The sequence below is a fragment of the Falco peregrinus genome, chromosome 6 (assembly GCF_023634155.1).
Source record: "Falco peregrinus isolate bFalPer1 chromosome 6, bFalPer1.pri, whole genome shotgun sequence".
NCBI classification, from domain to species: Eukaryota; Metazoa; Chordata; class Aves; order Falconiformes; family Falconidae; genus Falco; species Falco peregrinus.
In genome coordinates, this window is record NC_073726.1 from 54851337 (window position 1) to 54876436 (window position 25100).

General features: G+C 39.2%; 1 protein-coding gene and 1 long non-coding RNA gene across 4 annotated transcripts in view; one reads left to right on the forward strand and one right to left on the reverse strand.

Moving 5' to 3' along the window:
- The window catches only part of NUP205 (nucleoporin 205), a 52780-nt gene extending 39849 nt beyond the window's left edge, over positions 1-12931 (reverse strand). Inside the window, exons 1-8 of the mRNA XM_055807702.1 lie at positions 12762-12931; positions 7675-7817; positions 6501-6672; positions 5360-5504; positions 4269-4428; positions 2099-2327; positions 1774-1938; positions 800-975 (exon numbers count right to left, since the gene is read on the reverse strand). Coding sequence (XP_055663677.1) covers positions 800-975; positions 1774-1938; positions 2099-2327; positions 4269-4428; positions 5360-5504; positions 6501-6672; positions 7675-7817; positions 12762-12789 — 1218 coding nt within the window. The 5' untranslated portion in view covers positions 12790-12931. The remainder of the gene's footprint in view (positions 1-799; positions 976-1773; positions 1939-2098; positions 2328-4268; positions 4429-5359; positions 5505-6500; positions 6673-7674; positions 7818-12761) is intronic.
- A 107-nt stretch (positions 12932-13038) lies between these two features.
- On the forward strand, positions 13039-20775 carry LOC106112812 (uncharacterized). Of its 3 annotated transcripts, none has more exons than XR_003556769.2 (3): positions 13125-13375; positions 17252-17447; positions 20578-20775. It is a non-coding gene; the product is annotated as an uncharacterized LOC106112812 (long non-coding RNA). The 3 variants fall into 3 exon arrangements; XR_003556770.2 differs by having other exon boundaries at positions 17252-17318; XR_008747731.1 differs by having other exon boundaries at positions 13039-13375; positions 17252-20775.
- Positions 20776-25100: the final 4325 nt, after the last annotated feature.

A 25100-nucleotide genomic window follows, 5' to 3' on the forward strand; every position in this document is an offset into this window, starting at 1 on the left:
GCTCTCTAAGATTCTTAAGGCTCAAGTATTGTTTTTCCTGCCAATATTGTTCTCATTCTGCAAGGTTACAATAAATAAAATATATCTTTTAATACTTCTTTTTGCACATTGAAAAACGTAATTATTTGGCAACTCCAACTACAGCTCAATGAAGGTCACAAAATAAAGCCTCCATCAGTTAAAAGCATTTTCATAGAAGTTTAATTTTCCATGTCTAGATACAAGGTCTTGCACAAAAGAAACCGTTGTAATTGCTTCGAATCAAAGCAATTCAATTGCTTGCAAAAACCCTTCTGCAGCATTTCTGCTTTTCTAGTGAAAACAGCTGCCCATTTTTCCAACAATTGATACTACTGAAAAAGCAGAAACCCTCTCCTTAAATATGGAAAAGATCACTAGTAAACGGATAAATTAAAAATGTGAGACAAAACCCGTAAGTTAATTTAGGTTACACTACTGTATCAAAAAAATACAATCAATATCCACATACATTGCCATCAATTTCAGCATTCATTTAAATTTTAACCATGTAAAACAAAACAAAACCACTACCACCACAAAAGCTTGCTCTGCAGATCTTGCAAATCTCACCACACTGAAGTGTTTTAAAAATCACATTCTACTTCAATGTGGAAAACAAACACCAAATCCTATGGATTCCATAAAGTCAGAAGTTTTTGCAGCTGCAGCACCTGAAGCTGAGGGTCGTAGCTGAATCTCTATGCTACCTGTCCTAATGTTAGAAACATAGAAGAGATGCCCACATTTCTCAAGCACTGCTGTTCACACAACAACTTACTTTCATTGGCATGAGTGCAAGGAAGTCTGTGACAAGGTTATGAATTTTGCGAATGTAAAATTCCTCCTGGTAGAAATTTTCAGACCCCACAACAGATTCAGTCAGGAACAGGAAGACATTATCAGCAACTGCTAGCTCTGCCATTGCTTCATCTGCCTCAGTGAATTCTGCAAGAGCTGGGCAACAAAAATCAAAAGAGGGGGAAAAAATAAATTACAATTATTTGTTACCAAACAAAACACATTACAGAATACCCGGCTGACGTGCAAATCAACATGCTTCTATCAACTATTATTTTTTGTACCCTACAGGAAAGCACCAGGCTGAAAAAGACTAGTTAATGTTGGGTGATGATCTCAACTTTCTTCTTTATTAAGTGTTAAAGTGCATAACCCATTTACCCAATCAAATCTAAGGCTGTGAGCCAAGAATCACAAACTAACCTTAATTAAACATAATTTATAATGTTTACATTTTCTTTACTATCTGTTCTGGAGTAGACTCAATTTTGACCTATTAGGGAGCCTGGAAAGCTTATGAAGTACAGAGACACACAAAATAAAATTAAAAATAGATTTGTCCTCTCAGGATACTGAGGTTTAACACTGACAGATGTAAAAAGTTATAAGCATAAATCTGTTCTTAATTTAAGTGTTCAAAAGATACTAAAGCTGCTAAAATGCAATCTTTCACACTTTTCAGTACATTAAAATCTCTTTCATTTCAAAGAGACACTATGAAATATTACTTTCTAATAACTAACTATTTCTAAACCTAAAAATGTGTACACTTCAAAGCAATTCATTCTCGACAACCAAACTCACATACTGAGAAAGCTTTACAAGAGCATCAATGGTAATTTTATCATAAAGGTAAATACTAACACTTCAAAAAGGTAACAGATACCTTGACTTACACCACTTGCAAACTCTGAATACTGATGTGTAGCAACTGCACTTCAGTTTTTCATTTACCTGTCACATCAGATAATTGGGATATTCCTCGTAATGCCAGTGCCCAGGCTAATCGAACAGTAGCTTGCAAGCCTGGTAATTTCCAAGGCTGTGACTCCTGAAGACGAGTGTGTATTGTTGCTATATACTGTCTTTCTGTTAGCAGAGGGAGCCGGTGCATCAAATCTTGAAGAACAACAAAAACAAACACAACACCAACACTCAGTAAATGAATGTGAAAAAAAACCATGCCAAATCCTACCAATTCGTTACTCAACAATAACAAAATTAATTAACCATTTATCCATCTGCACAGCATAACCTCTGGGAAAACTGCCAGCATTACCTTCACGATCCTCTGTGCCTTGTTCCAGAAAGCTGACATCAAAGCAGTAAAGGAGAGCCATGAGAAGAGACAAGTTCACGGCATCCAACGAGCCATCAGCTTCCACTGTTACTTTCTCCAGGTAACTTATGAGGATCAGAGTGTCATCCTTACTCAGTGGTGACTGGCAGGTCCAGACAAACAGACTTTCAGCCAAGGACTGTCGGCATTCTTTAATGAGGTCAGAAACCTTTAAAAGAAAAAAAACAAACAAAACCCACTGAATATAAATATTCTGGTAACGTTCAATTTGCTTTTCTCAGTCAATCAGGATGGCTAAGTTAAGTTTAAAATTACTCTAAAGACAGCAGCTACAGAAAAAGTTGGGTTTTTTTAATTGCTACACAACAAAAGGCACACTTCTGCTTTTTAAACGCATTCATATTTCCATGTATTTCATTTGAGGTGTGAGTAGATATCCTAGAATAAGTCTACATGCAAACCAGCATCTCTGTCAAAGCAGGAGACACGAATCTACACAGAACTTTTGTAGCTGTAGATGTATCTCACAAAAGTCACCATTTCCTATCCCTAAGACACAGCTGTAGTGGTTGCTATATTCAGATAAGGTCATATAGTCTCCCTCTTGCTCCAAAAGAGATGCCCTCAACTGACTATACAAACAGCTAACTTTTAAGACCTTGAGAAATATGAAAAGACATCTAAAATCGTAACTTTCTTCCTCCAGACAAAATATGGATATCAAGAATATAAACATAAATGAAACTATCACCCCCTATGATATGGAACAAATATCATGCCTGACATAAAGGCTACCAAGGATTTTCACACTAATTTTTTTTTTCTTTTTATTTAGCAAAATATTGCATGCTACGATACAATTAAGTACAATGGCTCTTGAAAACAAAGATTATCTCCTTTATAATGTTACACCAAAAATTACCAGTTTTCAAACAAGGACAAATACTTATTTAATTTGTTAACTCCACTCCTCCCCCCAAGCTGAGTTTTAACTGCTTTAAGTCTTACCAAAACAGTAAAAGTTAAAAAAAAAAACAAAGCCACTAATGGACTTTCATACTGGTCTTTGCAAAATTGTATTTTATTTAGCTAAATTATGAGCTTCTAATAATGTTCTTGCCTTGTATCCATTGAACCAGGTTAAAGAAAAAATAAAGAGCTATAAGCATTCTAGCTCCAGTAAAATCACCCGCACAGTGACAAACAGAAAACCTTTTCAACATTTAATATAGCAAGAGATTTGCTCAAAGACTTCAGCAGAATAACAGTTCTAATGAATACAGAGGGAAATATGGCAGTCCACCTAAAAGGAAGAAAAAGAACTTCTAACATTAAGCATTAAATTAATTTTAAGGTAAAAATAAGGTACATTAAAGCAATTTTAGGTAAATCATAGGGATATTCTTTGAATAGTTTCTAGATTAATAGCAAAAGTATAAAATGACTTCTTTATTTGGTGGAAAACAAATTAACTGATTATAACATAGAATAATTTTCAGATATATCACCCATTAGAAAGAAGTTCAGAAATTAAAACAATGCTTTAAAATCTCCCTACTAGGAACATACTCTGCAGTTAGTCACAATCTCAATCAAGTTCAAGGATTACAAAAAAGAGAACTCATTTTCAAGCAGTTTTCACTTCACTATTAGAAACACTTCTGTTTGTATTAACACAATTGGATTATTAAAGAGCATTATTTGTCTGACTAGACTTGGTTTCAATCTGGTTTAATAATTTGTGAATTTTTATTCCAATGGTGCTGATAATGGTAGCGTTGAGAGCAGAGGATCTAACATAGTGTTAAGAATAAAATTTAAAAAAAAAAAGAAATTTTTACATAGTACAAATATTAGGTTTACTTTTTTACTGTCCTTGATTACACTTCTTCACTAAAAATAAGGTATGCCCTAGCATCAGGAAGCAAGATCAAAACAGAAATGCAAGAAGTAACCTGGATTCCACACTGGTATAGCATAAGCTGTGGAGTAATTAGTATGATTCCTCAGACAGTAACAGAGCTTGCAAAGGTAGAGTACAGAAACTAGTAATATAAAAAACCAAAAACCTCCATATCTTTTGGCAGGCTAACTGTATTCTAATCTGTGCAGTAATTCAAAAGAACATTCGTACCCCATGAATATTTACCTCTTTGCGATGTTTCTCACTACCCAGTCCTCGCTCTCTCTGGAGTTTATCAAATTCATTGTTCAAATCAATGTGAGACACAAGAGTGAGAATCTTCTGAGTCAAACCCTGCTCCATTAGATCATCTGTAAAGCGTGTTGTCATGGTCATTAACTCTTGACTATAACAGAAAGAACATAAATTTAACAATTAATCATACTATTTGCAGTCACAGAGGAAGTCTAAAATAATGAAACCCATCAAATGTATTTGCTGACAGAAAATGTACAACTACATTATATACATGACATAACTAAATGTGCATTGCTCATCAGTTTGCAGTGCCATCTCAAAACATTATGCTGAATGGATACAAAGTTCAGGTAACTGGGTTCAAGAACACGGAATATGAGAATACAACATGCATCAGATAGTTAAGAATTCTATCAAAAGGAAAAAGTATTATACATAAGATGTACATAAGTCACAAGCTCACATCCTCTTTCTTACTAGTAAATGTAACTGTCCAATTACATACACCCTACTGAAGTGGTAGAGCTAGTTCTAAAGTAATCATTTATTTTATGTTTCAGAATGTATATTTACACCAGAATATATATTTTAATCTTTCTTTAGTTGAGCAATCACTGTGCATTGGAAGTAAACACTGCATACTGTTTTATACTTTGAAGTCTGAAATACTACATTCATCAGTAGATAGGGCATCCTTTTTGAGTAAAGGTAGGAGCACGATTCTCTTGTTTTGCAGGCATGGGAAGTCAGAACACAGCAAGGGCAGAAACTCAGTCTCTGTAATACTTAGTGACCATCACTAGTTAAAGCAACTTTGACAGGGAGGGTGTCTGAAGTAAAACACTGCCAAAAGGTGAAGAAGCATGAAAGAACTGCAAGTAAAATGGATATCCTTATAATCCAATAAAAATATGCCTAAGGAAAAAGGAATGTTGTGCCTAAAAAACAAACATGAAAGTAGCTGCATCAGGTTATGAGAAACAAACGAACTTGAGAATATTCACATTCCCTTGAGTCTAACTAGTCCTAAAAGCACTCAAAGCAGAAAGCTTTGATGAGCTCATCACCACAGTACAGACCTGAGTTCCAATGTCCATGTCTTGCCTTGGCGTGACTGGATGAGGGTTCTCAATGAATTGGCAATGCATCTTTTCCCATCCCAGTACAACAGAACAGCCACTAGACCTCTTGTAAGGCCAGGAAAATGAGGTTGCTGGTGTTCTCCTATTGAATGAAAATGCACAAAATAGTCACAGGAAGTTTAACGTACACACCTTGGTAACAGCTCTCTTATCTTTTTATTTCTATTGGAAATGCAAGTGTACTATTCAAAGCAACCACAGTTTCTGATAGAAAAATTTGATAGATAGAAAAACTATCACTAATTTGTTTCAGGCACTTAAAAGAAATCACAGATATTTTGGGTACTATTATTAAAATTGATACTCAACTATTAAAACATCCGAAAATTTAAAAAGAAACAGAAGTGCAAGTTCAGAAATATCCTAGTCCAAATGGTATTTGCCACTGATACCTAGCCGTCTTAATAATCAACTCAAGATGATTATCAGCAAAATAAGTTTTGTTTATTCAAGATGAAATTATCTGTCTGAATTTACACTGAAAATTCAAGTTCAAAATAGAAAGTGAGGTTGATTTGAAGACTGCTTTCCAAAGGTGACAAATTCACAAGCTACTTCTTTAATGAATTTTTTAAAAGTTAATGATCAACAGTAGCTAGTAATGATAACTAACAATTATATTTTAATAACTCTGAAATCAGTTTTTATATGCAAAGCATGTGTTACTTTCCAGATTACTTCCCTTACTAATCAGTTATTACATTACGAACCAAACAAAGTCATATATCAATGTAAAACTAATACATAATTTGAAGAACCAGTAACTATTATGGTGCTTTATGGCAAAATTCTCAATCAATTATTTTTAAACTATTTTTACATTCAGTGATGAAGTAAATCATAAAAAAACCTCAGATGATTCCCCCTTTTTGCAACAGCTGCATAAAATGTGAACATTAAGGTTCAGAACACTGTTATCATATCACATTACAGTAACAGCAGATTTCTTTTTAAAAACATTTCACGTTAGGAAGCTAAGGCCTTGATTGAATCAGGCATTTGTGTTAAGCATATGCTCAAATAAGAAGGCCCTATTTAAGTTGTATTTCTCCAGCTCTTAAATATTTTCCCTTCTCACCAGCTAGAAGGAGCTCAACAGCTGCCAACTCTCCAATATCAAAGAGGTCACTGAGGATAAAAGCTTCTCTGATGAGTTGCTCTGGCAAAAGCCTAGTTCCCTGCTGACCCTGGATAGCAACCCCTTCTGTACTTGCTTTCTGAATTTTCTCATGCTGCTGAACATTCTTTGGCTGCAAGAGAAACAAGCATTGGAAGTTACTCAAAATGGCAAGATCAAATAATGAATAAAGCTTTACACATTAATCGTTCCACACAAATACAGTTCTGGCAGATTAGGTTGTCATCATAAAAACAAAGGCAGTGTTTTTAAACACAGAGATAGTAAAGGCATCCTAAAACTGCTTCACATTTGCACAGCAAAGGTCTTTTTGTGGGGACATACCAAAATAATCTTAAATATCTCATTTACTCAGAATAATGAAGAGTGAAAGTAAATTTCGATACAATTCTTAACAGGAATTTGTATCAGCTTAATGAAAGACATCTAGGTTGTTGATCAGAACTGCTGCATTACTCCAAGGCACTGCTTTCTACATCATGCTTTTTTCTATTAAACTTAGACACTAAAATATACTGATGAAACTCCATAGCTGACTCTCACATTTTCTGACTGTCAGTTTAAAAAGCTATATACTATTGCATAAGTAAAACCACTGAAAGAGAACATTTTTCTAGTTGCTACTTTGTGATCCATCAGCCAAGAAACAGGGAGTTTCTCCACATCATCTCACATTCCTAACAAGACACATTCTATATTTCGTAAATTCATGTGTTCACCTGTTCTGTACATTCATTAACATGACTAAAGCATGAGCATGGACCAAAACCAGACAAAATAGCTTTATTTCAGACACACAGGAGTAGTGAAAAAGCTAATACTTGACTGATGGATCACCAGATACTTCTATTATTCCCCTCAAAATAGTATTCAAACAAAGCGAGGAAAAAAAAGTTATAACATTATCTCGTACAAGACACAAAATAATATGTACTATTCAAGCTATTTGTATTCTTACAGCAGAATAAGATTGCTGTAACACATTTGTGTTACGTACTGTAAAAACAGAATGAAAAGAATGGTCAGGGTCTAAATGATATGTAATACAACAATACTAGACAAAGCACATCATCAACTCTCCAATTCATTCTACAAGACAGCATTAGTCCAGTACCGGATTTCTGAAGAGAGAAATGAAGTCGGATTTGTGTTTCTTTAAAACCTGGTCGAGGCGATGAATAGCTTCAGGCTGCCTTTTCCAAATGGCATTCATTACAGTCTGCCATATGTCCTTATATGGACCCCACAGGCTGGCAGCTAAAAGAAGAAATAAAACAATGTATTTGAAATCGAGAAAGAAAGAAAATAAATTATTTATACACTATTTTCAATAAGCAGACTTAATTTTTAACTTACTGTTAGTCTCAGTTTGACAGTGTAGACTGTTACGCCCATCAAGCAATGCATACTTTCCTTTCTTAAGGCACAAAAATATAACAACAATGGTCTGATATAAAACTTAATTGCATTTAGGGAGCTAGAAAAGCTCCCTAAGATGATATATGCAGCTAACTTCTGGGGAGATATTTGATACAAGCTCTGTAATCTTTCAAACGTATATGCCTAAGGATTTCCACCCACTTTGGCAAGATTAAATGGTAGCTAAGATCTGAAAAGCAGACCTTGCATCTGAATGCAACTCAGCAAGGCAGACTTCCTGCTTTCTGTTTTTGATAAAAAAATCTAAAACAAAGCAATACCTAATATATGAGGGACTGAAAATGAACAGCAGTGCTATCAGAATTTGTCCCATCAACAAATCAGTCTGTGTAGAATAAATCAGAAACCAAAAACGTAAGATTAAAGGCAATATTACATAAGAAACAAAGTATCCTTAGGCTTATGATTTTTATCTCACATTTATGCATCTTTCTCATTTTCATTTTAGAAATAAATACAAGTACTTTTGATCCCTAAAACATATTTGCTGCTAACATTCTGTCCAAGAGCTTCATAAAGTTATAAATTTCCTTTACTAGAAATAGATCAACATATAAAATTACCTATGTTTAGAAGACACCAGATTATCTGTGGAAGCTAACAAGCACAAATATATTATTTAAGAGAAATCTGACTCGACTCTAGAAATACACTCTCTCCCTCAACACTGAAAAAAGTTTCCTTTGCATATTTCAAATCTGAATTTAGTACTACAGCTGAACGATCTCTTCCTCACTAGAAGTTGTATCATGCAGAACCCAAAGTCTGTAGCATGAAGGTTGCACTAGAAGATTCCTTATCATCAGGTCTCATGAAAACAGTATACCAAACTAATGTTCAGACTTCAGCCAGAATCTCTATCTAAACTGAAAACCTTACAGATGGAAAATTATTCTTACCACCTGGTATTAACATCCTATTTAAAAAAAAACAAACTAATTTTAAGACCCACATTAAACAGAAGTACCAAAATATTTCCACTGCTAGGTATCATCTGTATTTGTGAAAGTTTCAGATTCTACCCACCACAAGTCACTTCTAAACATACCAGGTAAATTTATTACCAATTGTATTGTTTGCCTGCAAGCTACTACATAACTGACACTGCCTGACTGCAGGTAGTATTACATGTTCCTGAGCATCTACTGAGATGGTGGTCCCTGACCCAAAGATACGATAAGCTAGCAGTGGTTTCTGCATGCTATAATTTTCCTTGTGGAAAAGGTACTTCAAGAGATTGTTGCCCTCCTTCATTCAGAGTCACTTGTTCACACCATATACCTGCCTGCTCCATTAACTCTGATGGACTGCACTGTAAATCATTATAGTCAAATGTTCCAGATTAAATAAGAAAAAAAAAAAAAAAGAAAAAGACTGCACTGTAAGTCATTATAGTCAAATATTCCAGATTAAATAAGAAAAAAAAAGAAAAAGGAAGCAACATTTTGCAGAGTTCTTCCAATCTTGTTTTTAAAAATGAGAGTATTTCATCAACACAGGTTACAAAGTTGTCCCGCTAATCATAAAAACAACTGAAAGAGAAATGCCTGAAGCACAGAGGGCAAGAACAAGTGGGTAGTGAATGGCAGAGACCTCTGAAACTGGCTTTGTTTCTGGAGAAATTACAAAATAGAACTGTGCCTTGCAGAGTAGCCTATATACAAAAAATACTAGCATTTCACCTAAAACTGGTTTAACTATCCCCCACCTTCTTTTTAATGTACAAGTTAACACTGTGGTATGAAATCAAGTACCGAGGTCACATTTTATCTTCATGTACCTTGTTCTGACCAGCTGTAACTAAACCTGACTAGGTGCATCAAAGTCAAATATAACTGCACCTTGTCTTGACCAGGCTGCTTACTTTAAGACAGCAAGCAAGAGATAGCTACTCTGATGTGAAGATGCCCCTTTCTTCACACAATCAAGACGCCTCCTCAAAGTAATGCAAAATGGTATACGAACACCCTGAATAATAATGCAGCATAAGCCAAGTTGAAGTGTAGTGGGTGCGCATGGAGACAAGAGCAGGTCTCAGAGTGAGACCACGGGTTTCAGTCAGTTTTACCACTACATAAGGTGTCTTGGAAGCAGTAAACCAAGTAAAACTGCCAGTTTTATTCTGTTGCAAAGGAAGAAACCACACAAAACAATAAGAACAGAACAAACCCTCTCACCCCAAAAACTATCATCATTTATGATGCAATTAGCAGCCAGTAAAGCTGAGAGGACAGCCTGTAAAAAAGGACAAGGCCTCTCTCCTTTTTAAGCATCAGAGTGTTTTAACTATTCAATGTCACCCCTGTCTAAACAAATTCACTAAAAATAGCTACTATTGGATAAATAATTTCACACTCCAGACTGTAACTGGCTCTCCCATATAACTTCAGAGTTCAGAGATTTACTTCCACTCAACGCTTTTTTCACTCTTATTAAATTACAGAGTCCAACAAACACCAGCAGCAACCCACAGCGCCTGCCAAAAGCTGTTCAATTATTTCCCTGGCCAATTTTTTTGCTCTTGTCCCTACGATGTAATTGCTTTGCACCAGCCCAAATACATGTACTGTACGGCATTAAAACAAATTAAAGATCTAACTTTTCTAACTTAAAACTAATGTAAAAAAAGAGTTAAAGAGTTTATTTTCAGCAGGATCACATCTACAACCCAGTTTGCTCTGTGATGGCACAAACTATGCTAGTAGAAAGATAAGGTATTGCAGAGAAAGGAATAAGCAGCCGGGATGGAAAAAAGGCTGGACTTCAGCAACCATGCTGAATTTTTCTCACTTAAAGCTGTTTCCATTATTATTACATTTTTAGAAATGCTGCCCATCCCATCAGGGACAGCCAGGAAGGACAGTTTGGATTGCTCCTTTTGGCAACAGTAGCAGCTGAAACTTATGCCTGAACTTTTTACCAAGTTATAGACTTAATCACACTATGTCTATCCCCACAAATAATATAATATAACCTAAGGCAAAATCTCCATTAGCTCTAGTGCCACATTGGCTTTAATTTTTATCTCATCTTTCATGTATAAAGCTCCTTCTTCCCCCCTTTTTTTTATTATGTTATAGAATCTCTTGCCATATAATTTATACAATAAAATGTAGTCTCATTTGAACTAGTCCAATTTTCACTTTAACAAAGTCACATTTCACGTGAAAGGTCTTTGCTTCAACTAGTACTTTTCTGTGAGGGAGCAAGGATGTAATTGATTCGGTTAGATCAAAATACCTTCTCTGTGAAATTCACTCCTTGCTTAACACAGAAATGGAGCTTTTAATTTTATTAACCCGTCACTAAGACCTACAACACCTTAGTTACAGACCTTTTGGCCATACCCATATTCCAGCCACAACTGCTTTTCAGAGGGTCTCCATTCTCCCTGTATTAACCTAAGGAAGTTCAACAACAGCAAATGCAACGTCTTACACCAAAGACAGAACACCACCGCACAATGGTACAAGCAGGGGACCAAGCGGCCAGAAAGCAGCTTTACAGAAACACACCCAAGTGTCCTGGTAGACAAGTAACGGAATGCTAGTCAGCAGCACATCCTCATATCAAAGACAACCTCTATGCACCAGGTTGTATTAAACAAAAGTTGCAGCCAGCAGGTGCAGGGAAGTGATTTTTTAGGCACCTCTGGGTCCTGTGCCTAGTTTTGGGCTTCCCAGAGCATAACACTGAAACAGGGGTCAGGCTGAAATAATTGACCTTGTTCAATCTTAAGAAGGCTAAAGAGGGACGGCAGCTTTATTGTCTTCAACTACCGAATGCCACTATACACAGAAAACAAGAGAGAGAGAGGCACCCCAGGAGAAGCTCAGCAGCAATGACACAAGCTGCAATACCAAAACTTCCAATTAGCCATCGGGGAAAAAGTAAGTTACTGTGCGTGTGGTGACACATTGGAACAGAGGCCCAGAGAGGCCTCTGGGAAGAGCTTCATCCTTACAAGTATTCAAAAATAGTTTAGATAAGCCCCTGAGCCACCTGACCGAGGTGGCCTTGTTTTAAAGGGGAGGAAAAGAAGTGTTGGACCAGACAACCTCTTAAATTATTCGCCAATTACCTAGTCACTTCTTCTTATATTACATTTATTCCTGTTATACTGGGTAAGTGCTACCTTAGTAACTTGAACGTGCTCCTTGTGACACACTCTAAAAAAACCACGGATGATCATGATGCTCCTCATCTTTAGCAACACTCAACACAAGAGAATGCAACCCAACATTTCCAGTCTCCTCGTGTAGCACAGAACAAAATCCGGGACACGTTTCCTTTTTGCTTTTTATTGCACATCGTATTAAGAGATTAGTGCAATACACAACCGATTCTTAATCACTTATTCACTGAGCTACCGCAGCCCTCCAGCACCAAGGCGGCCTTCGCTGCCTCCTGCCGCCAGCCGCGTGCACCGCTCGCCCGGGCCAGCCGGGCAGGGCGGCAGCTCTGGCCGTCGAGCTCCATCACCGGGGCACCCCTGCGCGGCCCGAGCCCCGGGCACGGCCGCACGGCAGGAGACCCGCACTGCGGCCGCTCGCCCCGCCGCCTGCCAGCGCCACCGCGGCCCCGCCGCCCGCTCGGGCCGCGCCGCCTCCTCATGCCCGGACCTCCCCTGGCCGCCGCCCCCAGGGCTTCGAGGAGGCGCGCGGGGCCGGCGCCCCGCGGGCGGGCGGGCGGCGGGGAGGACGACGAGCGGCACTGCCGCGGCAAAGAGGAGCCGCAGCCCCACGTTCTGGTTCCTCTTACCCGAATTTACCGCCAACGGCGCCGCCATCTTGGGGAGAGGGAGGCGCGATCGCGGCGCCGCCGCCCGATGAAGGCCCCCCGGGCTGCCGCGGCGGCGCCTCCCGAGGAGCGGGGCAGCGACCCGCCGGCCCTCCCGCCGCAGAGGACGGGGAGGCGGTCCCGCGGCTCTCCCCTATTCCGGCTTCGGGGCAGCCCCGATGGCGAAAGTTAACGAACGGCCGCTTTCGCGCCGGCAGCTCCGGCAGCGGCAGGGGTGGTGGGGCAGGCCCGGGGGCCGGCCGGGGCGCGGGCTGACGGGAGCTGTAGTCGCAGCGGGGCCGGGGCCGGCTGTTGCTGGTCCCAGGGGCAGACGGGGAGTTCATCGCGTCAGTCGGCGTCGCGTTCGCCTTGAAACCTTTCCGAGTGGGCTACGGACAAGAGGGAGCTCCGGGATTCTGCGTCCCCGCGTTCGCGCCGCCGTTGTAAATAGCGCATCGCTCCCGCGCCGTTCCGTTCGGTTTTCCCCTGCCTTTTCCACACCGAGCTGAGGACAGTCCTGCCTTTCCAGCCCTGCCCTGTAAGCCGTACGCATTGAATAAGGCAAAAAGGCCTGAAGTCAGAGGCTGCACCGAGAGGTAAATTTACTAAAACGTTTTCAAATTTTTTTCAGTGAAAAGAAAAAAAAAAGTGCTACTGTTCTTTTTTTCAAAACCAGAATAGTTTCGGTTTCTATGGTTTCAGATTGAAGTCTTCGAAAAAAAATTTGAAACAAGTAATTTGTAAATGTTTGAATGATGGATGATGCTTATTTGAAATGCAAATAATTAAAACAGCACTATTCACTTAAAACCAGTAAAGTAGCTTTTTGTTCAACTGTGTTAGCAGATGTGTAGCATATGAAACTCATGTTTCTTGGGCTTCAATTTGTCAAGTAGGTTTTACAATCTTGTATTGAAAAAAAAGCAGCCTTGACAGGGGTTATCCTGTGAAGAAAGCTGCATTTAAACTCAAAGTATGTGCAAGAAAAAAGTACCAGGGATGAAGAAAGGAAAGCAAAAAGGACGTTTGTACATGTATGTATTTGTTGTGATTTAACCCCAGCCAGCAACTGAGCCCCATGCAGCCGCTCACTCGCTCCCCCCACAGTGGGATGGGGGAGAGGATCAGAAGAGTAAAAGTAAGAAAACTTGTGAGTTGAGATAAAGGCAGTTTAATAAGTAAAGCCAAAACTGCGCATGCAAGCAAAGCAGCAGAACAAGGAATTCGTTCACCCCTTCCGATGGGAAGGTGTTCAGCCATCCCCAGGAAAGCAGGGCACCAGCACACACAACAGTCACATGGGAAGAAGACAAATGCCACAATGCCAAACATTCCCTCCTTCCTCCTCCCCCAGCTTATACATACTCAGCATGACATCATATCGTATGGACTATCCCCTTGGCTAGTTTGGGCCAGCTGCCCCAGCCGTGTCCCCTCCCAACTTCCCGCATCCCTCCAGCCCTCTCATTGGCAGGACCCAAGAAACCAAAAAGTCCTTGACTTGGTATAAACATCACCCAGCAACAACCAAAAACATCAGTGTGCTATCAACATTGTTCTCACACCAAATCCAAAACACAGCACTGCACCAGCTACTAAGAAGAGCATTAACTCTATCCCAGCTGAAACCAAGACAGTATCTCAGAAGTATCCTATATTTGAAGTCAATTTACCACCCTCTGTCCCAGCAGTAATCAAGTCTCCTCCAGAAATTCCCTCCTGTATTACCTTTAAGATAACAAGACTCCACCAAAAGTATGTATTCATTTTTAGTGCCAATATTTCCCCCTCTTGAACTTTATTGAAACAATATTTCACCATTGCAAAACCATGTCCAATGAACTAGACCCATGGGAAACTGGCAAAACAGCTATCCCTGCTTCTCTAGATCTTCCCTGCAGTGGGATGGCAGAGGGGGCAATATAAAGAGACCAGTGGTCTTGAGGTGAGAGTGAATTGGCAAGGCAGCTGTAAGAAAAAAATACAGAAACCAGAGAAAGTTTCACAAGGATTTGTTAGAAGAGAGAAAAGGAAATTTAAAAAGGGGGGCAGAGTCTGTTCTGTTAAGAACAGCTCCTCTCAGAGTTCAATAGATGAACCCATTCTCATTAATTTGGCCTAACTTGCTCATTTAGTTGAAGGGTCTGTATTCCCCTAAGATTTCCCTTTTCCGGTCTTAGCCATGAACGAGAACAGACCTATTGCAATGAAAATGATAGACAGTGAATCACTTATTTTGTTCTAGGAAAGGAAAAGGTGACAGTAGAAAATGAGTGAAGTTATTCCACAAGCAGCAGAACTAAAGCAGCCTTGGTACCTGAGTACAGCATTCCTGTATCTTCTCCCATGTATCCATCACTATGAAGCCATAGCTCTGCTCCTACACACTACCCCAAGACCTGTGACTATGAAAGGCATAAATTTGGAGACACGGGCTCATTGCCTGGCCACAGCAAACGTAATGGATAGCTTGAGGTTTTGCTTCAGCCTTTCCAACCATACAGATGCTAATTTTGATCTTTTTCCTTTATACACTTCCTGAGTTTCACAAAGTTTGTGAGAATATAAGTGTTTGAGCCCTTTAGCCCTTGATCAGATTAAGTTGGAATTGGTTCAGGAATTGCAACAGGTTCAAAAGTTACTGGAAAAGTTTGGCAGACAGAGTGTGATTTCCTAAGCCTTGTTTCCTTAAGAAATAAGACTTTAAAAAAAAAAAAAAAAAGACAGAGAAGTAAATAAATACATCTATTTTTTTAAAAAGCCTTGCCCAGGCATTAAGAGCTGTCATATTTCTTTTGGCATTCAGATGCAGCCAGATTGCACACACTTTTTTTAATCTCTGTTGGAGGAAAAAATCCTTTCTAACAACTGCAGATTTAATATTTAAAATTTCCAGATAATTCTTTCCTCTCCTTGCCAATTGGCCAACAGTCACATAGCAACATGAAGAGAAGAACACTGAAAAGAGTGGATGGCATGGGGTAGGTCATTGGGCAGCTGAACTTCAGCAGAAACCCACCCTATTTAGCTCCAGCTGCACAGCATTTATTATACTCTTTCTCTGTCAGCAATGTGATATTGTAATGCAAAATAGTTGTGACAGTACAGCTCCTAGTATGGATGAAGTAAGAGAGGTATCTAGATACGCCATACCATACATTCTGCACATACTTATATTGGCATAACTGCATCCATCCACGCTTCGATGAGTAGGCAAGTCCATGAATAGTAATTCTTTGCTTATTCTCAATTTATTTGCTGTCCTTTAATTTAGGATCTTATTGTTTACCTAGGATCACTGTCTGGTTTGGTAGACTATTTTTGCCAAGTCACTGTAGGGAAAGAATACCTTGTTCGTCTCCCTAACAATAGCTTTCAGCAAGTTCTCCAATACATCTGGGTTCAGTGAGGGACACCAGCTTCTTTCATCCTTAATTACTAGACAGAAATCTGTGAAGTATCAAAGGTAGTCTGACACTAAGTACCTGGGATGGATAGTAATTCCTCTGGATTCCATGGAAAGGAGGTCCCAGATTGCCTTTGGGGTAGCGAATTCTGCTTGTGCAGTGAGAGACCTTCATGTAAGAGATGTTATTTTCTGTATGTGGAAATAACTACTAGTAATAATTAAAATGAGCTGCACAATGGGAACCTGCTCTTTGACTGGAACTTCTAGGTAGTTTGTGATGTACTAGAGGTGTAGCATTCTTAATTGTAACAATACTAACTTTAGTCACTATGGTTCATAGCCAAATCACACATCAAGATACAAAGATAACGATGGTGATGATATAATTTATTTTCTTTATACTTTATTATGATCAGGAAGAATAATTATTGGGAGGGGGGGGAAGTATTATTCAAATGCCTAAGAGAGGCCATGCTTAATTTCCTACTTTTAATCTTGAGTGCCATTGTGATCACATCCTGCATAATGGATTAAAATGAAAATTCAAAGGCTTTTTTTAACAGTGCAGCTAAAAAAGATGCCTTGTAGAAGTGCATCCACAGAAATAGACTGGTCTTTACATTGTGAAATATGCCTCTTTGCTCAAAAAGTCAAAATAATTTCTGGCCACTGATTAGACCATAAAACTTCCTTGAACTCTTAATTTGACTGACACTAACTGTGTATCTCGGCTTACTGGTCTGTAAAAATGGGTATAACATTTCACAGCAGGCCTGGAATGCCGATTGACTGGATCTTTAACCTGGCCACATCCGAACAGAGAAAAAGAATGTGGTTTTGCATTAGGTTAAGTTGGCAGAGTAAAGAACCCTGAATTCTCTTACTGTGCTGGCTAATTTTCCTGAAAACTTCTTAGCTGGCTATAATCCTGGCTTTGTTACAAAGAGTGTGTTTTATACATTGAGATAGTCAGCTCGGCATCCAATCTTAGAAGAAAGTCGAAGACATTTTCCTGCAGTGATTCTCAACAAAATAACTGTAATTTCTCTGTCTTCCATCCTAGATAATTCTACTGTCACCATGGTATCTAAGCTCATCAGAGAAACTTCATGAGGTTGTTGCTAGCTTGGGTAAGTGGTTTATATAGTCCAAGGCAACAAGGAGCTAAATGTTCTCAAAGTTACGTGAATACCTTCCTCAGGGTCTGGGAGCAGAGGGAGAGGAGCTGAACAACACCAAGTGCTGCACTTTCAGTGTTGGTAAGGGCAATTGTTGACTATAGGCATCTAACCAGAAATTAATGCCTTGATAAACAGTATCACTAACTTTCTTGCTTGACAATTGGGTCTTTATGATCCTTATTCAGGCTTCACTGTTAAGAGGAAAATACTGGTTTTGGCTGTGTGGTGTGTTGTGAGTGATTTTTTTCCTAAGTCCTGCTTTGGGGCCCTTAGAGGTATCTGTCTTGTTATTCTTTCTTCTCTATCCCAGAATGAAGAATAGCTTTTCTTTTTTGTAATAATTTCTCCATTCAGCCTCTGAAAGGAACAAGTTAATAGCCCTGAAGATAATCTGATTATTGTAATGATGTAGCTGCTAGCAATTGACAAGAGGTGGAGAAACATACAGCAGGGGAAATGATAGAAAGACAAAGTATGAGCAAAGTGGAGATACTCGATATGATAAGTAGAAGTGTTGGCACATCAGCTGCCTTATTTATATTAATTCTGTTCAGTGATTTCCATTACAGATGGTTGCTGTTTTTTCTAGTTGCCAGTCCCCAAAATTCAGAATTTGTCCTGAAATTCACACTGAGTTCTTTCTGAACACTGTTGTATATATTCTGCAGGCTGAATTATATGCTTGTTGCATCTTTTTGGGTTTCCATTAGAGAACAGATGTGTTGGAATAGGTGTAAATCTACAGAAGTGTAATGAGGTTACTTGGGCAACGCTGAAGGTGTGTAAAGTTACACAAAAATGTCTGTGATAATAATGTAAGGCATAGAGTTTCTATAAGTGGATATAATACAGGAGATCGGAGCAGAAGTATCTTGACAGTCGATCTGAGCTAAATTGGAAGAAATCATTACCTTATACTTATAAACCAAATGAATTTGATATGGGAACCAGTGAGACTCAGGAAAAAGGGCATCTCACAGTGCCATCTCTACTGCAATGTAAAATTGCTTCACAGATTATACTACCATTATGTTAATTATCTTCCCAGTACTGTCCACTTCTTTGGAGTTCTCTGGGTACAAGATAAGAAGCTCCTGTATACCAAAGATGCACGCAGAGTTTAGCTTGTGCACTTCTGACAGTCAGTTACTGAAATACTTTCCCTGGCCTCATGTTCTGATATCTTGTTTGAAGGAAAGCCCTGTCTGAATAGGTAGCATAAGAAAGGATTGGCTTTCTGCTCCAGTCCATTTTTGTTTTGTTGAAGTTTCCTGTGGATCAGGGAGAATTATCCTCAGGAGCAACAATCTGAAGGACCTGGACTGAACAAACCCCATTTCTGCAATAGGCACCTATATTAATTGGCTGTGGTGTCAAAATATTTCACTCCAAGTTACATGTCTTATTAAAGTCTCCTCCTGCCTTATTTGGTTATGACTGTGCTGCAGAAGGATAATGAGAAGCAGTATCAGCTGTTCACAATTAATGGGACAATTGTTGAGACCCCATGTTCAATAACTCCTACCAAGGTGACACCGTAGACATTGAAGCACTAAATTATATTATGTGCTTGAATGATTAAGGCTGAAGTTTATGGCTTATGCTCATTCAGTTGCTTGAGTGCTTAAGAGTAGAATAGTGAAAAACCTTTATCTTATACGCAGGTTTCTGAGCTGCTTGGCACATACAACTCTCATACCTTTCTTCTAGATAGTGTCAGATGGTCAAAATTAATTTCCCTTGTCATTCAAGAATATTCCTATGCTAAATCAGATGAAACTAAATCTGTCTGTGAAATGTAGTGCTGAAAAACACCTGGTCAGCTAACTCTCAGATAAAATGAGACCCTAACCAATGGAGAAGACAAAATTCTCAGAGTTAATTGTGTGTGTCCAGCATGGTAGAACACTAATCCTTTAGGTCCTTCTGCAAGCCAAAACAACTACTGTTGTAGATTAACTTCTGTGGAATTGTAATGAAGCATCCTTAGGAGAATAGTCCACTCCAAAGTTAATAACCTGTTGAAAGTATGCATACAAGAAAAACTGATTTGAAGAACAGAAATTCAAAGGTCAAGGCCTACATTTATCATTATGGTTGGTCTCTACATAAAGGGTCATACCACTTCTCTCTAAGTAGACAGCAGTAAACTGTGATTATGATCTCAGGACAGCTTCATGTCTTGTGCTGTCTCTTTACAAACAACAGTCAATATTTGCTTGGAAATAACACTCAGAATGTGTCACTCAGGTGCATTTCTGGGCATCTACCTAGTAACAATTTGATTTTGTTTTTCTTATGCATCACTCTGTCTTAATACACAGTCATCTTCCGTCTGAAGAAACTAAGAGGTTGCAGTGAGGTCCAGCCCAGGAGGAGCTTGACTCTGACTCATCCTGAGACAAGGAGGGAAAGGTTTCCTTGCAGCTATATTGAGACTATAACTACGCAAGGACACTAACCTCTGAGAAAGCCCTAAAAATTAGGTGGCCTTATTTTTAATGAAGATTTGATTGTGCCTTTTGGGTGGCTTAGTTTGACGCTGTTTTATACTGGTAGATGGTAAATGTGTTTCAAAGTACAATTTCCCAGAACTTCTCAGAAGTTCTAGTGTCAATTTTCAGGTAAGATCCAAACTGCATTATAAGGAAGATTAATGCCTCCCTGTCACTGGAGGAGTTCAGAACACTTGTTCAGGTTGTAAGAGGCTTGCTAAGTTCCTCCCCACCAGCTTAACGTCTTTCTCCTACCTCTCATAAAGGTTTGGAGGGAGCATTGGCATTGTATGCTTTCCATCTCTCATTAGCACCGCTTCATTTTGCAAAAATAATTAAACTTTCACCAGAGATGGAACTAGAACCTGCTGGGGAATGAGGTAGAGATAATCCTACCATTCAAAAGACTAACTTGACCCCCCAGGTAAAGAGTATTTCTCCTGCAGTTTGTCTCAGTGATTAAGTCTTTTGGACAAAAGCATCAACCAAAATAATGGAGGGAAGCACAACCCAAGGCCCTCAGCTGCCTAGAGCTCTTGATCAAATTATGTGAGACTCAAATACTAGTTCACTTTCTGCCTAAATCACGAAGAGATGAACTTAAGCGTCTAATACTTTCGAGAGTTCTTGAAAGCCTGAGCCATATGTGAAAGGGGGCACTACTTCCATCATCTCTGTCAACCTGAGCAGATACAACCTTTTTTTCTTTACAGGTATTCCAAAGAAGGCAATCTGTATTCTAAGGAGGGAGTGGTGGTGGGTGGTGTTCTGGTCTCAACAAGAGCAAAAAGATGTTTTTGTTTTTATTGATCAGAGCCACTATTGATACTTTTTGGTTTGTTTGCTTGCTCAGATAATTCACTGAGTCATGTAACCCCAGTGCTCTCAATAAACTGATTTCTTGTCTGAAAGTTCTGTGTCTTTTCTCACTATTCACAGCTCCATAAAATAATGATCCAACTCCAAGTCTTAGCTCACACCAACTTTCATGCATAACACCAGAAAACAAAGTTTTTGAGGAACTGATTAGCTCTAGAGCTTGCAGCCTCCTCCTGATCAGGGAGTTCTACAGAAATTACTTATATCTCCTCTTTAAATACTGTGCAAATGCAGACTTAGGGAAACTTAAGAGCATAGCATTAATTGTTGGCATTTTAAATTAAGGGGAAAAAATAAGGGGACAGTAAGTACACACAGAGCAAGTATCACCCAGGGCAGTTTATGCTCATACTGATATGATACTTCTCTGCCCACATCCTTCACTCAGCCAAATCACAGCTCAAGTCAGCCATGACATTGTAAGTAGTTCTTCAATGGAAGCCTGGCTGCCATTGCTAGAGCAATTTGACACAAGGACTGCTGTGGTAGAACAGGAGAAATTACCTTTCTGGTAACCTTTTGTCACATGCTATGACACGAACAAACTGCACAAGCTGTGCCTTTTCACAGTGGAGCACACCTCACAGGTCCCTGTGCTGCTAGCCTGCTCCACAGTGGCTGTCAGCCCTCTGCAAACTGACCTCCCAGGGCTCACTTTTAGAGCTTTTCTTTAAAACAACTGCTTAAATGTCACAGGTGCAAGAGCTTAAGCACTGGATCACTTCCTAAAAAGAGGGCTTAGAGCCACCATCCTTTTTAACTTTTATATGCTGAATTTTTTTAGACATCTTTCATGAATTGGTTGCTTCAAGGCATGCAGAGCTCTTTTATCCAAATGTAAGGAGGACATAAATAAGCTTTAAAGGTCTGTACAAGATGCAAATGAGCCATGAAGACCTAAGGTGGCTCTATTTATCTTCCTAATTCCTTGGTTACCTGAGATGAAAAGTGCCAGTTAAAGGTGAATGCTGTATCATGGCTAAATTTTCTTTAGAAAGTACACTGCTCAGAATATTAGCGAGGTGCCTGTTACAGTTGTGATTCTTCAGTCACATTAACAGCTAGAAAGGAATACCTAATAAAACTCTGTTAGTCCTTTACTTTCTGCTTTTTATAGGAGTAGAACAGAACCACTGATATTCTTTGAACAATTTTACTTCAGATTTTGAGACCTACACTCTTTGTTTCTGCTCTTTTACTTTTCATTAAAGTAGTTGTCCCGGTATAGTTGTACCTGTAAAATAGGTGCTGTACCTATTCAACTATTTTAAAATAAAATCCACAGGGGTATTTTCACTTACATTACTAAACTGAGAGAATTTTAACTGGATCCTGAAGATGAAAAAATAACTCCCTTGTCTTTACTAAGATCTCAGCAGAGACAAGTTACTGTTTACCTGCACTGAGGTGAGAACATATGACTTCACTCTTGTGAGAAAAGGTCTGAGGGTGCTCCCTCTGATTCCTGTGCCTTTGAAGTAGACCTGCAATGAGTCAAGGTATATACTGCTCAGAAGAATGAGGAAAGGTATATATTACTCAGAAGGAAGAAAGTCCAGTGTCTAGATTCCTATCTGCCAGGAGTAGTGAAGAAGCAAGCAACCAGCAACTCACTTCCCTCTTGTCCCTGATTTTTACCCAAGTGGGAAGTAACTGGCTGCCCACCTAATCTTAATGCTTTTACTCTGCTGCTTCCGCACTGGACAGTGAAGAAAGTGATAGCCCACCATGTCAGCTGAATGAGTGGTTTGCCTCTGAAGGACAATGAAGCTGTCCACACACTTATGGCAGAACCTACTCTTAGGCATCACCCTGTGCATCTTATTCCAGTGTATATTCCCTGCTGTCTTCTCTCAAGAGTTTCTTCATTACCTACTATTCTGCTTACTCGTAGTTTTACCCTGAAGTCTCTTCAAAATTTATTCCAATGTAATACAGCCAAGAGATTAAACATGGAAGATTCTGGATACATTTGGTAGAATCTGGTGGGTGATCACTTTTTTTTTTTTGGTATCATAATGCTGCACCCAGTGTTTTCCACAGTGTAGGTCTAATATTCAGACTGGAAATCTGTGGGGGAAACTTGCAGAATGGAAGTGACTTTCAGAGAAGATGAGTTTTCGTTCACCTCAGGAGAAGTTGCAAATACTCACCTGTTTTGGAAATTGGGCTACTTTTATGAGGTCCTGTGCAAATATAAATACCTTTAGTTTTGGAAGTTGTGGCTTTTAGTCATTACACTGTTACATTTACTAGTTAGGAGAAATACTGCTAGGCATGGACTAAAACCACACAAAAAACTCAGTATATCCTTCCTTCTCCCTGCGTCACTCCAACAACTGTGCAGTACATTTTAAGGCCCAGCATGCAGTGAGTTTGCATAAAACGAATCATAAGCAGTTCAGGCAAGTATGACACAGTACACTGTCAATGGAAGCGCTGGTGGCACATCTGTTCTGAAGCCTTCCATGCAAAAATTAATTTTGGTTTCCCAGGGATGATACCAATACAAAGGGAGTACAGAGAAGAAAAAAAAATGAAAGTAAGTTAAACTAAAAATCAGCGCATGATTTACATGGTTTAGCAAAATATGGCTCCTGTCAGAGGCTGACTGGCTACAGTTTAAAATAACCTATTTAAGAATAAGAGGCAATTTATCATTCCTTAAAAAAATCAAGTGTTAGATTATTAGGAGTAAAACAAACTAGGTCTACCTAGGGCTTTAATTCTACATCTGGCCTGTTAACAGGAAATTCTCCTACCCATACAGCAATGTGCCAATGATTTTAAAATGTTGCAGGGGAAAACACAGTAAAATTTTAAAATGCATATGAAAGAATAAAAAATATATATTAAAATAGAAAAATATGTACCATCTTTTAGGTGTCTTGGTTAGCCCATACAATACACTGGAGATACCAGCCTGGTCTCTGCTCCCACTGGATACGATCCCTGCCCTTGATGGCTCTCTGCCTAGCCCTGTTATGCTGCAGGGTGCTGGAGGGAAGATGGAGCAGAAGGGGAAAGAGAATGGAGCAGCACAAGGCACACAGCACAACCTTCACTCTGTCAGCATGTCAAGCACAGGCTGTTATGAAGAGGAAATGTTTCCTATCAGGATATAAGGGCCCAATTTCTCTGTACAACAAGTGCATCTATGTCATACAGAGTCTCAGTTACGGTGCAGCCTACATGCAAGACTGATCTTATTATTCTGGGATCTCTCATTTGTCATCATCACAGTCGGGTTCCTGCAGCTCCTTAAGGAACATACTCATATTTCTGATTAACGAATGCTTCGATTTTCCTATTTAATCTATTATTTTGCCTGTCTAACCTATCTAATTTCAGACTTGTCTCTCTATCAGCATTATTTATATAGCATAAAATTAGCTGTGGTAGCTCACATTCCTTTGCCAAAAGGAAGTAGATCTGCCTGGAATACTGCAAGGTTGCAGCTGGAGCTTGGCTGGTGCAATATATTTACAAACATCAAAGTTCACCCCAGCCTTTTAACGCAACGTCATACTTTCTTGACAGGAGAGCTCCCATCACACCTGGCCTATGCAGAACATGAGCTCCAACACCAACAGTCAGTGGAAATTCTTGTAACAGTTCCTGTTTATACGGTGGCCATGGAATCAATACACAGGATGAAGTATTGCATTTTCTCAAGTTGTGCACTTTTTATTTCATCTCAGCAAATCCCATATGGCTGAGGCATTTCTATAAGAATGCAAGCAATTTTGAGCTCTGTGGAAAATGCTGAGTGCTGTCAGATGCAGGCAGAGAAGGGCAGGAGAGAAAAAAATATATTCCTTTGAACACACTAATATAGGAGGCAATTAAGGAATACAAAAATAATGAACAATCATTCTCTCTCATAATGTATGTTGCACTTTAAAAAGCAGGTAAGGACTCCTTGAAAACAATAACAAGTAACAGGGATGTTATTTCAAGTGTTTTAGATGAGTTGGCTTGAGTGCATACACCAAGATTGTTTTAAAGCATCTTGGCTTTCTTTTTGCATTAGTGAAATCCAGGCTCAGTAGTCCGTGGCCTTCAGTTACGAGTTGCATCAAGCTCATGAAAGGATTTTGTCCCTTTTTCAATGATTTTCCCTCATTGTATAATGGAATACCGTTTATTTGCTGTCTGGCCCCTGAGTGCCCTCTTCTGTTACAGGATCATCTGCATTAGGTATGTTATCACTCTCGCTGAATGCTGATGGCTTCCTTTGCAATTCCAGTGTGCGTGTGTCCCTCTAGATTCACGCATTCTTTCAGAGCAGTGCCTCTTTTACTCCCCTGATATTGTCTTACGGGTTGTGTGTAGCATGTCCAGCCCCAACCCTATG